Source organism: Mastomys coucha, unplaced genomic scaffold, assembly GCF_008632895.1.
Source record: "Mastomys coucha isolate ucsf_1 unplaced genomic scaffold, UCSF_Mcou_1 pScaffold7, whole genome shotgun sequence".
NCBI classification, from domain to species: Eukaryota; Metazoa; Chordata; class Mammalia; order Rodentia; family Muridae; genus Mastomys; species Mastomys coucha.
Window position 1 is genome coordinate 22,729,187 of NW_022196913.1, and position 18,296 is coordinate 22,747,482.

Here is an 18,296-nt window from a genome sequence, read left to right on the forward strand (position 1 = left end):
AATGAATGAAAAACAGGAGGAAAGGGGGGCTGGCGTGGAGGTGGCTGGATTGCTCTTCCGGACAACATGGTAGGACTGAAATGAAATACCTAGACAGACTTACCGAAGAGCTTGCTGGGAGTGTCCTCGCTGTCATTTGATTCCACGGGCGCAAGCAGGGGCTCATTCAGCTCGCTGTCTGAAGTAGCAGCCTTGTCCTCACCTCTCAACTCCGCATTCATTTCACTCCGCACTGACAGCAAGGGCTTACTGACTTGTCCAGCTATCATTGGATCCTAGGATGGGGGGAAAGAGCGAAGGGGAGGAAAAAGTAGCAGCTTTAGAGAGCGTGTCCTCTCTCCCTCTCCCTCTCTCTTGCACACACACTCTCCCTCTCTCCTCTCTCTTATCTCTGCCTGCTCCTGCTGTTATTGCTGGCTGCAGTCAAGTGAAGAGCTATTACAGATTCGATGAGTTCTCCATTACTCCCCTCCCTATTAAAGCTCAACTAGCATGTGAGAGATTCAGGAGGCTTCGGAGGGAAAAGGAAGGGGAAGAAAAAAAAAAACTTCTTTGCAAGCAGGCTAACCAACACAGCTTTAATTGTAGGATGTGCTTTTGTAAGGATGTTTTTTACATCTTGTCCTGTCTTTAATGCAGTAAGGGGGTGGCGGGTGAGAGTGCTGGCATACTCCAGCAACGCACCTCTTTAGAAGGGGCACCCTATGGAGGGAACGGGACTATTTTAAGAAGCCTTCTCCCTGGGGGAGAAGCAATTAAACCCTATCCCAAGAGTAGAGAAAAGAGACAGGAAAAGACAGAGCCCGCTACAAGCTTTCAGTGGAATAGGAGATATTTCTTATGTAAATTCTCTGAACACACTTAGAAGTTGGCTACAGGGGTCCCAGACTGGGGACAGAGGCTGACCCCAAATCAAATGCACATTCTAAAGCAAACAAAAAACACAACAAAATATACGGAAATTGCTTTACATTTTTTAAGAAAGTGGGAAAATACTTACAAACTGTGTTCAATAATTCAGTTACCTAGAGCATCATACACCCAGAGCATTAAAGAAAAAGGAGTCAAGAATCACTTCCAGAAAAAAAAAAAAAAGGAAAAACTTTTCTCCCCCCAAACTTAGCACGCTTTTATCTTCAGTTCTTTTAGAAGGGCGTGTTAGGATGAGAAATAGTCCTCAAATCTAGCCTTTAGTCCACTTGCAAACTAAGATTGCTTTGGCATTGACATCAGATGCAGAGGCAAAGCAAAGCAAAAACTGCCTTTTTCCTTCGTGATCTGGGAGCTATTTATTGTCAAGTTTATGCCTAAATGGTTCCTGAGCAGGAAACAGGTGACGTGAGGAGCAGGTGGAGCAGCATGCTCCCTGCCCATCATCGCATTGGTTGTGGTATGCCTGGGCTGCTTTTTTTTTTCTTTTTAATGTATTCATGCCTGAAAAGTGAATTTGATATGACACATGATAATCTATGAAAATGTTAATCAATACAAATAGTTTAAGCTGTCATCAAATGCACTTCTTTAGTCAATACTCATACCACTGAAAACAATGTCACTGTCACCAGGGCTTAATTTGCACAGCACTTAAATATTGGACTCTGTGCATCAATGCACTCTTCTTCAAATACTGTAGGTAAACACATTTTCTCCCTATTTAAGGCTGAAGCACTCAGCACGCATTTAGCTGAGCCGAATCCTCCCTTTTGAATACCTTGATAGGTCCACTGGAGGGCAAAATTAATACTTAATTGAATCTCACAGTCATCAAAATAATCAATACTTTTTTATTATTTATTCTTTACAGTCTGTTGACTGTTTCAAACCTCTAAGGGAATGGTGGAAAGGATTCATGGCTTTGAAACACTGTCATTTAACAAGGTAATTTTCAGTGGGGCATTAGGGGTTGTGAAACATATAATAAAACAAAAATGGTGGCTTATAATAGGAAGAAAGAAAAGAATTATACTTCTGCCATCTAACAAAACAGGATAAATAAAAAAAGCAAGTGCAGAGAGAGCAGGGCAGGAGGGGGATGAGGGAGAGAGAAGGCTGGCTTTTGAAGGGTTTTATCATATCAAGAGCAGAGCTGAGCTTTCATAATGCTGACATTTCTCATCCTGACAATCCTAAACAAGTGGAAAGGATGCGATCGCAGATATCATCTTTCATCACATTCCCCAGCCTAAGAACCAACATGACAGCTCCTCGGCCCTTTACACTGTTAATTACTAAATAAAATACTACTCTCTGTCAACATCAGATTATTGTAGATAGCAACCACAAACATTTCTCCATTGTTCCCCCCTCTGAAACTGTGATACCTACCTTGAACTCTTTAGAAAATAGATTAGGCTTGTCTCAGTATATTGTAAATATTTGAAATAGAATCAATGTAATCAATGTAGTCGACCCATGGTATTGTCAATCTAAATTTACAGGTGATAGATGAGCATCCTGAGCACTGGGTATGTTGGCTGGATTTTAGAGTACTTGGCATTGGGGGTGGACAGAGACTGATAAAACACAAAGGAGATGGGCAATTCTGAAATTTCCCCAGAATTTCCCGCTGTATATTTGTGGTGGTTGTTGCTGCTGCTGCTGCTGTTCTGATTTAGTGGATAGTCTGGGCAGAGTAAGGAAAAGAAGCAACAGAACTGGTTATCTCATGGTATTTATAGTGTGCTCATCACAGAATATAAGAACCCAGGTTTACATTCTAGAATTTTTTTTTTTTACTTCCTAAAAGGCTGAATTCTGAAGAAAGAGAGATAGGATTTGTCCCTTAGAAATATTCCTTTTCTCTGGCTACAATGCTTATTTGAATGTCTTCCAAGGGGTGTTGATGGTGAATTTCTGTTAGGAGTACAATTCTGTAAACCACACAGGATTATCCATGTAGCTGGGAGGATATGAAGAGGAATATTCTCTGGGGTTAGTTGTGAAGGGTCAAAATTGAATCCTGAATCTCACAGAAGAGCTGAGGTGAAGCTGCCAAGTTGACTTGCACTTAAATATGGCAAAAGTGTGTAAAGCATGTCCTGTCAGAGGGTGAATAGTCACTGAACAATAGCTTTCCTTTCTTAAACTGCCTGTATGTACTTCATACATGGTTAGATTGCCAACCAGTAGCTATCAATGACCTAAGCTTTGAAAACAGCTTGTTATTAAAGTGCTCATTTGAGCTTTCATTTTACAAAACACTTTGTAGTTCCCATGTCATAGCTGAATATATATATGTATGTGCATATATATTGGTGCAGATATGTGTATATATACGCATACATATATGTACATGGTCAAATAGCAAAGCCCTAGCAAGTCAGAGAGCAGACAGCTTTGAATCCCAGCTGCAGTCACTGGGAGGTCCATTTGAGAATGTGCCACAAGCAGTAATCTCTGAGGACAGACTGGCAGGTGATTGGGAGTGCCTCTTTCAAGTAACACTGGGCTTGGAAGTGGTGTCTCTGTAAAACTCTGTGGTGGCCTGTGAAAACTCTTTTGTGAAAAACAGACAGGATGTCCTAATATATACCCACAAGTATCTTGAAGAAATATAAGAGAGCTATAACTCCAATATTTCCAAGAATTTCCACAACAGAAAACAGGAAAAGAAATAGCTAAAGTGAAAAATTAAATACCAATGAAATCTTCATGCTTAAATACTTGAAGTTTTTTATTACCACAGTAGAAGAAATGAAGGCCTCTCTGCCATTTGGCTATCAGTATTGGCAGGAGAAAGTGGTCCCAGATATAAGTGTCAATGGGATAGGAACAGTGCCTATTCCACTACAGGGCATTTACAAGGGTTATTAGAGACCAAGGAGGACAAGACAGTAAAAAGAGAAATAAGAAAGTAAGAAATAGGAGATAACAAATAATAAAATAAAAATGGAAATTATTCCATTTTCAAAATTTGAAGAAAAATTTTACCACATCCTATAGTGAACAGCAGGACTGTGCCCCAATATCAAAACAGCATGATGCTAACTTAGATCTCTTTCAGGTATGCTTAAAGAAAATGAACCACTCATTTAGTGTCTTTGCCAGACAAGCTCTTCAGCTGTATCTGCTGTTATACAAACTAAGCAATGTATTACCCATATTTTATGAATGAGGGGCTCAAGTTCAGCGAGGCTGAATGATTTGAGCCTAAGACACATGACTGAGTTTTAAGGTTATAATTCTGGCTTTAGTAGATGTTCCTCTTCCTACTGCCCAGTAACCATTGAGAGGAACTTAAGGTTACCCCAAGGCCTGAATTAGGAACCAAAAAGTCAGCAGAGCCATAGCTGGCACTACATCTAGATAACCAATTCCAGGGGGGGTTGTGTGTGTTATCTTCTTCTGTACAGAGTGAAAGACAGAAGACATCTCTGGCTGGCTCTGGCTGGGCAGAATGCATGGAACAGTGCAGTACAGGAGACAGGACACTGGAGTATGTTCAGTACTCTGGTTCATCCAGTGCCCCCTGTAGATGAGCATAGCAAGCCATGCAAACACTATCAGCCTTAATGTTCTCATCGTAGAAACTAAAAGGCTGCAATGAGACAGTGTTTTCCATGAATCATGCCACAAAACACTTGTCTCAAAGATATTCCAACGATAAAAGTTCAGTTGAGAAGCATACGTCCTTGTTCAGTTTAGTATATCTCATCAGACGAATTTCTGCTCTCCTTTAATATAATTTTCACTAGAGCATTCCCAATGTGCCATTCTGCCCACATTTTATGGAACGAGTGGCTTCAGGATACTGTATTCCTTATAGAGAATCCAACATGGGCTTTTGCCAGGTTGCTAAAAATAATGCCAGATAAAGAAAGATGGAATAATTTCAGCTCAAGACTTTCAGTAAGTTGATAAAATTTTTGGAAACATAATCACTCTCATTTTCTAGTCAGAGAAAGTAGAGAGAGTCGGATTATGAATTCAGCAAAGCACCCGTGTCCAGTGGCAGGCACTCAATGGAAACAACCACGCCCCTCTTAGCAAAACTTGAGTTAGGTCCAGCATATTTTTGTGAACAAACCAAGGATGAAACTGACAGTCGAAGGTGCTTTTGGAGACAATATAAATAACTCAGGCAGTCCTCAAAAAAAAAAAAAAAAAAACCATGAAAATTTTCTTTGGTTGTATGATAAAATTACCTACACTAAAATTCTGTAGAAATACTGCCTATTTCATAAAGAATAAGTATGTTTTATTTTCCCGCTCTAAATACCTGTTTTCATCTAGGAAAAAATATAGAAGCAAATTATATTTGGTTTAATATGTAAACATGAGATCATATTTAGTTTTTAATTTTTCGCACAGAAAAGAGGAAAATATCAAAATAGAAAACAATTAAGAGGAAGAAACCAGCTTTATAGATTTATTAATTTATAGTGGGTTTAGCGAGTGATCATGTCAATAGTGAAGTCTGTTATTTTAGACACCAAGAATCAAATTTTATCTTTCTTTCATCAATAATCATGCTAAATAGTTCAGTTCTCAGTATATCTAACATATTGAAGAATATATTCTCCCCAAATTTTAACAATGATCAGAAATCTGTATCATAATGAACTTCACAAAAATCTCCACACATGCCCTTAAAGATAGTCTCTCAGTAATTTGCACAGAAAATGTTGACCTGAATTTAGAATTATTTTCTCAAATCAACAATATTAACTCTCATTCTTTACCTCTATTCCACTATAGTCAGAATAGTGAAATTTACATTTATATCCCCAAATACATGAGTATTCTGTGAAAGCAAGCAAGGCACTCAAAATTCATTAAGAATATTGGACTCATATAGTGGCTCTCTAAAAGAGCTGTGAGGAAATGCATGGCTGTTCCTCACTTTAGTACAAATTACCCACAAGGCCATGAATGAACCTCTGTCTCTTCAATCTTAGTTTGCATACCAAAATGACAAAATGACATTCTATATCACCCTAAAATACCGTGAGACACAAATAGATACTACCTGTGAAGACATTCAAAGGATAGAGTGTATTGTAGAGGTAGACCTTTTCCCACAATCCTGCTGTTCCACATAAAGCCATTGACTTTGGTTAATTCTATCTCTGTGCCTTTGATTTGAAGTAGGAGTCACTGTCACTGAAGAAGAAGATTCTACTGTTTATTGTGGTGGATCCACTCCTTACTTCCAAGACCCTCATTTCCTGAGTACCAACAATGTTAGCTGCTACTTCTCTGAAGGAGAAGAAAAAAAATGATAACATCTGGTAACTCTGTTTAGGAAGATGCCCTAGGATAATACTTTGCCACTTTTGTAACTCCTATTTGCTTAAAGTCAACACAGAATCATCTGGAAGGGCGGAAGACAGTAAAATATTGGATTGCAGGGCTGCAGAGATGGCTCAGTGGTTAAGAGCATTGTCTGCTCTGCCAGAGGTTCAGGATTCAATTCCCAGGAACCACACAATGACTCACAACCATCTATAGTGTGATCTGGTGCCCTCTTCTGGCATCAAGGTCTACATGCAGATAGAGCACTCATACATTAAATAAGTTTAAAACAAAAAGATTGCTTTTGTGACTGGGGATGACATTTCTCTTACCAGGGGTAAGTTTAATATATGACCAGCTTAAGCATCTCTTTCCTCTAGTAGAACATCAGGTACATGAGTCACTGCCCCCTCTTCCTAGAGTCTTTGTCCTCCTCCAGGTGCCACTGTGTCACTTACTCCTAAACAAGCTTATACTCTAGAGGTAACTCAAACTCAATTCAAAAGGACAACACATAAAACGGCTGTATATGATCACATGTCAGAAGCAAAACCACATCAGCAGGAGTGTGCAGGCTGAGATAGCAATGCAATGATCAGACAAGTAAGAGTCTATCAGTTCTAGGCTTCTACAACACCCCTGTACAAAACTGCTGCCGGACGTGCATCATCTAGAATATCCCCTTGAACTCCTACAGCATCTTGGCCTATTGGAAGTTAGTATGACTGTATAGACAATCTGTATGGACCATGCTTCATGTCTACTTATGTGAGAAGAGAGGGAGACACTGATATTGACAACCTAATAGCACCATCAATTTGATTTCTGCTGCCTCATGTAAAAGCATCGATAAGAGTTCAATCTGGCTCATCTGTATTGGGTCTTTTGGTAATGGGGTTATGCAGCAATATCGATACTACACACAACTACCCTATACTCATATAATCTTCCTAATCTCATGGATTCAGTGGGGCCTTAATCAGAAAACAGCTCCAAGGGAAGTGAATTTGCATTTAGTAATTTGAGTGGACAGCTGCTAAGGAGTTACAAAAAGATTATTTAGTCTGTTCTAACTAAAATTTATTTTTAATGTCTTAAAATTTCTCAGATGTAGCTTGTGTATTTTTGTGGTTGTACATTCATGTGTGTTCAACTTCCAAAACTTTTGCAAAAGTGAATGACACAGTCATCTCTCAGAATGGGAAAATCTGATCTTCAATCCAGGATGTTCAAGTCAAGGACTGAGATATCTTAAAAATTTTAGAGATTTGCCTTAGGACCTCAAAGAGAGTCTGGACAACTGGAGTGCCTACTTTGTTCTTAAAACTAAATTTTATTCTCTGTTTTGTACAGTCGTCAGGATACTCAAAGATAATTTTTACTGAGCCTTCCCAAGTTACATGTCTAAAATATTTTTTTAATTGTGTGTGTGTGTGTGTGTGTGTGTGTGTGTGTGTGTGTGTGTATGTGTGTGTGACACACAGCTGCTCATGGAAGCTAGAAGAAGATGTTGGATCTCTAAAGGCCGGAGTTAGAAGCAGTTGTGAGCTGCCTACCCAGAGTGCTAGGAACTCAACTCAGATCCCAAATTCCTGAGCCATCTCTCCAGCCTCCTGTGTTGTGTCTCAGATGTGACAAAGTCATAATAGATTTCCTATTGGTGAATCTTTAGCAGGCAGAATCCTCAATACTGAGCAATGTGTCTGTTACAAACTAGGCTCCCAGTCACAACATATTTTGATTGATTCACTAATAGTGAAGGGAGCAATGGGGAGAAAAAGGAGGGGCATGAGCGAAGAGCTGCCTTTCAACTGGGCAGCATATAAACTCAACAAAAGAAGGCTACAGAGCTCAGCGCTCAGCATGGCCCCCAGGAACAAAGGGCTCTCCTGCCTCTGGGTCCAGCTCAGGTCTCCACTTACCTGTGTTTTCTCTGCAAGAATCTATCACTACTGGAAGTTCACTACACAATAAAATATCCTCCCAGCCTTTTAGCCACTCAAGAGTTGTTTCTAAAAACAATTTGAAGGTTGATTTAATTATAAATTTTTCAATTCTGTCATTTAAATAAATATCATAAATATGAGTGCCTCAAATTCCATCCTTCCTTCAAAATGACTGAGTTAAACACTTCTTTACAAAATATCTGCTTTCCTGTGTTTTTGATTCCCATTAATAAATAGAAAAATCCATCCTGCCCCCTACTGACCAATTAATAATTCTAAAACTCCAGTTCAAAACTTCCCCATGTCCATAGTACCTTCTGAGTTGGGTCCAAATTTCTGTGTAATATGCCAGGTCCTGATCTACCTCTCCTGCTGGGATGCCCTGCTGTGCACTCTGGTTTTTTTGTTTGTTTGTTTGTTTGTTTGTTTGTTTTGTTTTTGTTTTTGTTTTGGTTTTTTTTGTTTTTGTTTTTTGGTTTTTTTTTTGGTTTTTCGAGACAGGGTTTCTCTGTGTAGCCCTGGCTGTCCTGGACCTCACTCTGTAGACCAGGCTGGCCTCGAACTCAGAAATTCGCCTGCCTCTGCCTGCCAAGTGCTGGGATTAAAGGCATGAGCCACCACCGCCTGGCTCTGCTGTGCACTCTGTTAACCACACAACGTGCTATTCACATTCCGGTGTTGTAAAATTCTGGAGATTTTTTTTCTGGCATGCAATAATAAAGTATCTTGGGCCATGTAGTCAAAGTTGGAGCCCAGACATACCCTGGTCTACAGTTAGTTCTCTCTGTAGTCCACTTCCCTTGGGAATTTTGCGATGCCCTACTTCCCGGCCCCATGTTGCCAGGGGTAAGTGTCTGGACACTGGGACTAGCAGCCTGTGTTCAGGCACGAAGTCACCTGCTCACTGCGGGGCTTGGAACAAGGGCTTACATCCCTGGGCCTCCAATTCCCTGGGAAGAAAATGGGGGTAATAACAGCATATGCCACATGGGATGCGTTTACAGATTAAATAAATAATTCAAATAACGCTTAGACCAGGCTGCCTGCCTGGTAATAAAAGAGATTTCTCTATTGCTTGCTCTGTGCTCTTTGTTTACTGCCCTCTGACAAGGTGTGAGAGTTTGGGTACCTTAGGAAAGGGAGCTCCTTAGCCTTCATTATATTTTCAAAGAGACTCTGATCCACTTCCTACCCATACACAGAAATAAACTGGTCAGTAAGTGCTGCTAAGGAGCCAGCCTGCCTTTGGCTCTTCCTATTCTAAACATCAGGAGCGTGTGGGGCACACATCAAGCCCCCACTAAATAGGCATTGATTTTATTTGAAAAACAAAAACAAGAATCAATATCTATAAAAAAGAGAGAGAGAGAGAAAGAAAGGTCAAAAACCTGTTAGGTTTTTTTAAACTAAATTACTCTTAAGTCCTTTGAGAAGGAATTTACTCCATAAATTCTAAAGGTTTATTATTTTACAGAATAAGTAACTGTCAGAGGGCAGTAAATTCTGTAGAATTTTATCTCCAGATTAAGACAGGATCTGGCTTTTAATTTTATTTTATAAGTTTGACGTCTCCACGTTCTTTAAAGGAGACATCCTACTTTGTTCAAAAGGCCATTCATTGTCTAATTGATTTCACTAATGTTCTCCCAACCCCAGGCTGACACAGCCTGCTGGGACCATTCCGGGGGCTTCTCCTAGCTGCCTCCTTCGCTTCCCAGTTAGCGGGCTTCTCTTTTACCTTCAGCCTGCACATGGCAGGGTCCAGCCCTAGCATTTCTTTGCCCTCGCTCTCCGGATAATCCACTCTCCTTTAATATTCCAAGGGTGACCCTTGACTGTTCTTTGAATGCTGCCCCAATTCAAAAGGCTTCTGAGCTTTTAAGAGAAGCAGAGATAACATAATTCCAAGGAGGCGGGGGAGGGGAAGAAGGGAGAATGATTGGAAAGATTTTCTAAATCTCTTCTCTGGGCTCTCAAGAGTACACGAGCTGGGTGGTTTGTGTTTTACAGGTTCTCCCACCTTGCTGGCTATCTTTATTAACCACTGTTAAAATTACTTTGAGGATTTTCCTCAACTCAAACTACACATAGACTTATCTAAGCATTTCTTTTAACCTCTAACCTTTGAAATGGAGGGGCTGCTTAAAAAGCAAGGCCTGCTTAAGACAAAAAACTGATGAAATTCAACAGATATCTACTGACAGTTCACTCTGTACAAGGGGTCCTGAAGACTGCTGCGAAAGGAACATTCAAGAAATTTACAAATTTTGCTGGCTGGTAAACCCCAGGAAGGAAAGAGGAGAGGTGCCCAGCACTTCTGATGGCCTCAGCATACTTGGTGTCCCTGTTCACAGTTTCTGGCTGTTCTGTTAGGTGCTAATGTGACACACTCTATCCAAGTGACTGACCTGCAGTGCATGAACTGACACACTGCCCTACTATGAGGAAACGTTTAGGCATCATCAAGGTTGTTAATGAACATGTTGCTCCACCTAGAGAACCTTAGGCTTCTCTAGACTTAAGTCTTTGGTTTTACTTACTGAGATCATCAGCAACTGGTGATTCAGGATCTCCCACTTAGAGAAGCATACTGAGGCATTCCTATCCAGCAGTCAAAAGCTGTCCTGATGATGGGGCAGATGGAGTATCTCAATGACTATGTTGTGTCCAGAATTCAAAAGTTTTTGACTGAATACCCTCAAGCCCCGCTATATCACAGACTAGCTAATGTACTGATTAATGGAAAAGAGACAAATTATAGTCTATTAGGAAGTCACTTTCATAAAAGCATTAAAAATTAAATGTTTTTATAAGGTCTTTACAAACAATCAGTGTTTTAGTTGGGTTTAGAAGGCTCCATTCATATGATTCCTGACTTGACAACAAATTTACTTGGATAATGTTACAATGATTGAACAAAAACAAGTTTAATTCACAGAAGGCTGAATTTGTCCCAAATCTGGGCATATAAGTGGGGTCTCTGACTGTGACACACTTGTGCCCCACATGAGTGTCTGTGTACACTGCTGTACCAGTGACTCAAAGGCAAACCTGTACTTGAAATCTTGGCCTAGTGTCTAGTTCTGCTTCACTCTGCTCCACCTAGCTTCTGAACTTTGCTACCCCCACCCCAACACATACATGTGCTGTGCCTAAAATATTTTCTACTTGCTATATGAAAAAATGAGAAGTGGAATATCATTGTTCCTACTTTCTCACCCACTCCAACCTCATGGGCCCGCACCTCAACTTGCTCTGGACCCACACTCCCCTTCTGGGAGGAACAAAGCTGTCTAGAAGGCTTGCTTTGATTTTTATACCTGTGACTAACATTTCCTCATCGTGTCAAGCAAAACTAATCATACTCATGCAGTACCTTTCAATAAATCAGCAAAAAACATTTTGATTAAAAATAAACCATAAAATAAGCTCAAATTAGCTTCAGACAAACTAAGGGATGAATTTCCAAGGGCTTTTTTTTTTTTTAATTTAAAATATCCAGCCAGTTACAATGGGGTTTAAAACATTGAACATGTTTCTAAAAATCCAATGGAAAACAGTTTAATCTGTGGTTGCAAGGGGATTATGGAATTTATTTTCCTTGTTTAACTTGGATACTGGTAGAGTATTAATGCTAGTTTTTAAAAATATCTGTGAATACTGTAAACCACTCACTTTTGCATATAACTCTAAGCAAGACATAGAGCTCAAAGCTCTTTGCTGCTAAAAGTATACTTATGAGGACCAATAAAAGCCAAGTAAATAATTAAAGAAATATCACAGTTATGAGTGGTAATGATAGCTATGAACAGAAGAAAAGCTGTGCTGGAAAAAGTCCAGGAACAAATCCTATGATATTAAGTCTTTGTATAAAATGTCAGTCTTTGTATTTAACCTACACACAATCTGATGTGTTCTTAAATATGCTCTAGGTTTCTTAAAATATCTGGTACAGTGTAAATGCTATGCAAATAGTTATACTGTATTTTTTAATGAATGAAGACAATGGAAAATGTATATATTTGTTTCAAATAAATCTAATATTTTTACATTTATTTACTAATTATATGTGTATGTTTGTGTGTGTGTGTGTGTGTGTGTGTGTGTGTGTGTGTGTGTGTATAAGCATGCTCACATATAGATTCCAAAGAACAATTTATGAGAGTTGATTCTTTTCTTCTACCATGTGGGAACCAGAGATTATGAGATTTGGGATTGACATCCTCATCAGCCTTAGTAGCAAGCATCTTTAAACCCTGAGCCATCTTGCTAGCCCTTTAGACCCATTCAAAAAATTGTTTTTTGACCTACATTTGATTACATAGAGTATCACAAGGCATGCATGGGTATGGAGGTCCAAATGTATCTAGTGACTAGAATTGTTTCAAAGAAGGGGCCCTTGAACACACACAGAGATTGGGAGAATGGTCATGTGGACATAATAGAAAGAAAAGGTTATGTCTTAGGAAAGTTTGGGTACTCTCTAGGGACCAAAAGTTGGAAGTGGCCAATGGTAAGCCCACATGGGGGCTCTGGGCCAAGGGGAGGACTTGTGATGTAACCAAACCTGACATGGAGTCCCTTGTCATTCACAGTGACTGACATATGAGTCATGCCAGAATCAAACTCCCCTTTCCCAAGGTTGTTTTGGAGGAAGGTAAAAGGGTAATGGAAAATGCATGGTAATTTGGCTCTAGATAAATTGTAATTGAAAACACAAAACTGCAATGAGAACTATTGAGCAGCATGACATCATTATTCTTATGGAACTATGAAAAAAATTATGAAAATTCTAATTTAAGCCACATTTATAATTTTTTTACCCCTACATCCACAAAATTAATTTAATTTATCTTATGAAATCAATCAAATGAGTCATTTCTTTAGTTATCTGTCTTCCTGGAACTTGTATTGGCCACTTCTTTGCCATTTGGGTTTGACTAGATTATTGGTGAACAAAGGAAAAACAGTAAAGACTCCAATATTCCTAAAGTCAGTCTTGTTAACACTGGAAGAGCTCCCCAATATTCCTGAAGCCAGTCTCGTTAACACTGGAAGAGCTCCCCAATATTCCTGAAGTCAGTCTCGTTAACACTGGAAGAGCTCCCCAATATTCCTGAAGTCAGTCTCATTAGCACTAGAAGAACTCTCCAGTAGTCTTCAAACACTGAAGATCTCAGAAGATAGAAAGATCTCCCATGCTCATGGATTGGTAGGATTAACATTGTAAAAATGGCCATCTTAACAAAGCAATCAATATACTCAACACAATTCCCATCAAAATTTCGATACAATTCTTTACAGACTTTGATAGATCAATACTCACATTCATATGGAAAAAAACAGAATAATTTTAAAATCCTATACAATAAAAGAAATTTCAGAAATATCACCATCCTTGATTTCAAAGTGTACTGTAAACTTATAGTAATTAAAAAAACACACAGAATTGGCATAAAAAAATAACAGGCTGATTAATGGAATTGAATCAAAGGCATATATATATATAATATAAATCCATATATATATATATAAATCCATATATATATATATATATATATATATATATCCATATACCAATGACACTGATTTTTTATAAAGAATGCAGAAATATCATGGAAAAATAAAGCATCTTCAATAAATTATGCTGGTCTAATTGTATGTTGGCATGTAGTAAAACTCAAATCCATATCTATCATCCTGCACAAAACTCAAGTCCAAGTGGACCAAAGACCTCAACATAAAGCCAGATACACTGAGCCTGATAGAAGAGTCTCGAACACATCATTGGCACAGTAGACAACTTCCTGAACAGAACACCAATGTACAGCCATTAAGATCAGCAATCAATAAATGGGATGTCATGAAACTGAATGGCTTTTGTAAGGCAAAGGACACTGTTATCAGGACAAAAAAAGCATCCTATAGAATGGGAAAAGATCTTTATGAACCCTACATCTGACATAGGGATGATGTCCAAAATACATAAAAAAAATCTCAAGAAACTAAGCATCAGCCAACCAAATGATCTACTTAAAAGGGGGATATTTATTCCCAACAGAAGAATATCATCAGATGATCAAGAAACAAAGAAATGTTTAACATTGTTAGCCAACATGGAAATGCAAATCAAAATGACTTTTAAATTCCATCTTACACCTGTCAGAATGGCTAAGATACAAAAGAAACTCGAGTGACAGACAGCTCATGCTGGTGAAGATGTGGAGGAAGAGTAACACTCCTCTGTTGCTGATGGGAGTGCAAACTTATACAGCATATTTGCTATATGGCAATTTCTCACAAAATCAGGAATCAATCTACCTCAAAACCCAGTCATACCACTCCTGGGCATACACCCAATGGATACTGCATCTTACCACAAAGACACTTGCACAATTGTGTTCATGGTGCCTTTATTAACAGTAGCCAGAAACTGGAAACAGATGTCCCTCAACAGAAAAAAATGGTTTAAAAAGATGCAGTACATTTACACAATGGACTGTTAGTCAGGTGTTAAAAATAGTATCATGAAAATTGTAGGGAAATGGATGGAACTAGAAAAGATGAATGAGATAACCGAGACTCAGAGAGGCAAACATGGTGTGTACTCACTTATAAGAGGACATTAGCTATTAGTTAAAGGATAGTCCTGCTACAATCCACAGACCCAGAAAGGCTAAGAGATGAAGAGGACTTTAAAAGAGGGATGCATGGAACTCCCTGGGAAGGGAAAATAGAATAGATTTTGTGAGGCGGACTGCAGACAGATAGGAATGGAAGCTGGAGGGATGTGGGTGGGGTGGGGAGATGAAGGGAGAGAATACAGAGAGAGACATGAGATTTTGAGAGAAAGTGGGGTCAGGGTGGTATGAACTTGGTCCAATAGAAGTCTCAGGAGAGTCAGTAGAAATTCTACAAGAGTAACCCTAGCAAGGATTCCTAGTAATAGAGAATTCAGAGCTTGAACCAGCCATCCTCTGTAACCAAGGAAGGCTTTCAGAGGTAGGACTAGGACACCAACCCAGTCACAAAACCTTCAACCTGCAATCTATCCAGTCTGTCAAATGTACTGGGGCAATGGAGGCTCAGAATTCGTGGCAGTGGTCAATCAATGGCTGGTCTAACTTGACACCCATACCACAAGAGGGAGCCTGTGTCCAGTACTGCCCCGGTGACCGGGAATGGAGGCTGGAGAGCCCAGAGACCTATGGTGGAAAAAAATCAATAAAATGATTTCTAATGGTATCTTTATATACTTCTAGATCAGTTCAATTGTCATCAAAGAGACTAGCGCCAACAGCTGATGACTTCCTCTGAGATCCTCAGGCCTGCATTGAGCAATGGCAAGAAGCTCCTGCAGTCTTCATGACTCTTCTATCTGTGTTCTTCGAATCCTGCTGACCATAACCCTGTGCAGGGTGTAGGCTAGAAATTCTCAGGCTCTCTGTAACTTGTCAGTTATCTCAGAGAGGGAAGCTCAGAGATCTCTTCAGATATCAAGGCTGTTGGAAAAGTTTTATGAATACTGAATGACTACCTATAGAACAGAAAAAGGAGGGGCTGCCAAGCTTCCTGGCATCCAGAAGTATCTAATCTTACTCCTTATTTTAATTTTAAAGAAGAGAAAAGCTTTATAGTTTTCTCTCTTTCTACCATCTCTAGTTACAAAATTTGAGTTCTTGAACTCTTATTTCTTATTTTATTTCTTATAGTCTGTATTTTACATTTTTATTCTTTCAAAACTGCCATATTTCATATTCAACTCTTGATATGAGCTTTCAATTTTAATTGAAAATTATAGAATGTGTAGGAATTTCTGAAAATAATATACATACATACAAAACACATTGTCATATATATTAGGAATATATTCATTATTTTTAAAAATGTTTTTAGAACCAGATTGTATATTTCAGTCAGTATACTGTTTTTACTTATTTTAATCAATTAATTACTGTGTGTAAATGTATTTGTTCTCTGTGTTTGAGATAAGGTCTCCTTATCCCACCCAGGCTGGCCTAACTTGGCAGTACTCCTCCTGTGTCTTGAGTGCTTGACATACTATCATATGCCTTCATGCATAGCTGGTACCTCTTTTTACAATTCTGTTTCTCATTCAGTGAATATTTATTAACTGTCTATTGTGCTCTTTGCTAGATCTTTGAGTGATAAAGGTGAGCTGGCTAGGAGAAACTATATTTACCTTTATGCACATCATCTATGCTTTCAAAATTATACAGTATCAAAAACTGTGATTCCAAGCAGTTGCAAAACACTCGGAATCATGGAGCATGATTATACCACTCTTTAAACTCCAGCTAGGACAAAGGTCTTAGAAACGAGAGATTCATGCGCTAGGTGATTTTCTACTGTGGTGCAGGAAAAAAAATAAGAGTTTAGACTCATTTCATTATTTCAATTTGTTGTTCTATGTTTTAGTGGCAAAAAGTATAGCATAAAAACTATAAATGTGCAAATGTGTATATATTAGGAATATATTGTAAAATTATTTTTATTGATAAAGTTATGTTATCAGAAACTATAAACTCTCTTGATTTAAAATATCTAATTATTCATACGAAAATAAAATCTTGACAGCTTAAACTATATTCCTTGGAGTAACACTGCAGGTTGAAAGAGTGTGGACCATTGCCAAAGCCTTCAAGATCAAGCTGTGGAAAATTTATGCTCCCAGTTCACGAGAAAGCTTCTCTTTTGTATTATATGTTTAATATTTTTCTAATTTATTAGTTGGAATGTGGCATTTTATTAATGTTTTAATTTGCATCTCATTAGCAAGGTTAAAAATTTCAAGTTTATTGGCTAGTGAACTTCTTTATGAATTACTCACGTCCTGTGTATCTGCCTGTTGGGGAATCTCAGGGTTTTTCTTCTGAAACATAGTACATCTGTATGGAAGCAGTAATTGTCTGAAGTTATAATTGGCACAGTGCTTTCAGCACAGAAGTATTATATATATATATATGTATATATATATATATGTGCATACATATGTATACATGTATATATATTATTTTATTTTCAATTTATTTTTTACACTCTATATTCCATTCCCCACTCCCCATCCACCCTCTGACTGCTCTTCATTCCATACCTCCTCCCCACTCCACCCCATCTCCAAGTAGATGTCCCCACCCCACCCCCACTCCACCTGACATCTAAACTCCCTGAGGCCTCCAGTCTCTTGAGGGTTAGGTGTATCATCTCTGAATGAACACAGACCCGGAAGTCCTCTGCTGTATGCGTGTTAAGGGCCTCATATCAGCTGGTGTATGCTGTCTGTTTGGTGATCCAGTGTTTGAAAGATCTCCGGGGTCCAGATTAATTGAGATTGCTGGTCCTCCTACAGGATCACCCTTCTCTGCTTCTTTCAGCCTTCCCTAATTCAACAACAGGGGTCAGCTGCTTCTGTCCATTGGTTGGGGACAAATATCTACATCTAACTCTTTCAGCTGGAGAGATGGCTCAGCTGTTAAAGGCTAGCCTAACAACCAAAAATATATGGATATAGTTTATATACATAGAGAATATATATACAGATATTTAATATGTATGTATTATATACATAAACTAATATACATGTTATATATACATATATGAGTTTATTTCTAAAATTTTCATTGATCAAGAGTGTTATTTTCATTGATATCGAAATTGAGATATTAGAGGGAAATAGGATACAACTCAGCAGATTTTCCTGACTTTAAGTTGGGTGCAGCCCCAACTTTTCTTCTTAGCATTTGGTTTTTACTAATGATGGTTCTTTAAAATGTTTAAAACCTTTTTTATTCAGTCATATTTGTCTCTCATGTTTTATTCTTTTGCCTTTATAATTAGAAGCCACCGTATCCACAGAAAAGATATATGTACCATTTTTATTTTGTATTATTTTTGTTAATATTTTATTTTTCTGAAATTTTTTTAGGTGTATGGCATTAATTGAAAATCTGTTTCTCAAACAGTGGAATTTTAGAACATAATTAATGCAGTAATTTATTGGCAAATTATAGTTTCATTTGACAAATCAGAAGCTAAGGACTCTCAAGTTTGTATTAAAATAGTGTGTGTGTGTGTGTGTGTGTGTGTGTGTGTGTG

The 18,296-nt window shown here is 38.5% G+C and overlaps 1 protein-coding gene across 5 annotated transcripts in view; it reads right to left on the minus strand.

Annotated features, from left to right (window-relative positions):
- Pou6f2 (POU class 6 homeobox 2) overlaps positions 1 to 18,296 on the minus strand; it is a 523,027-nt gene that overhangs the window by 393,668 nt on the left and 111,063 nt on the right. For 4 of the 5 annotated variants that reach the window (XM_031358410.1, XM_031358407.1, XM_031358406.1 and 1 more), the window contains exon 2: positions 104 to 275. In XM_031358410.1, the coding sequence (XP_031214270.1) occupies positions 104 to 275 (172 nt within the window). Of the gene's footprint in view, positions 1 to 103; positions 276 to 1,000; positions 1,248 to 18,296 lie in introns of those variants that run through there. The other variant, XM_031358408.1, reaches the window with a different exon arrangement.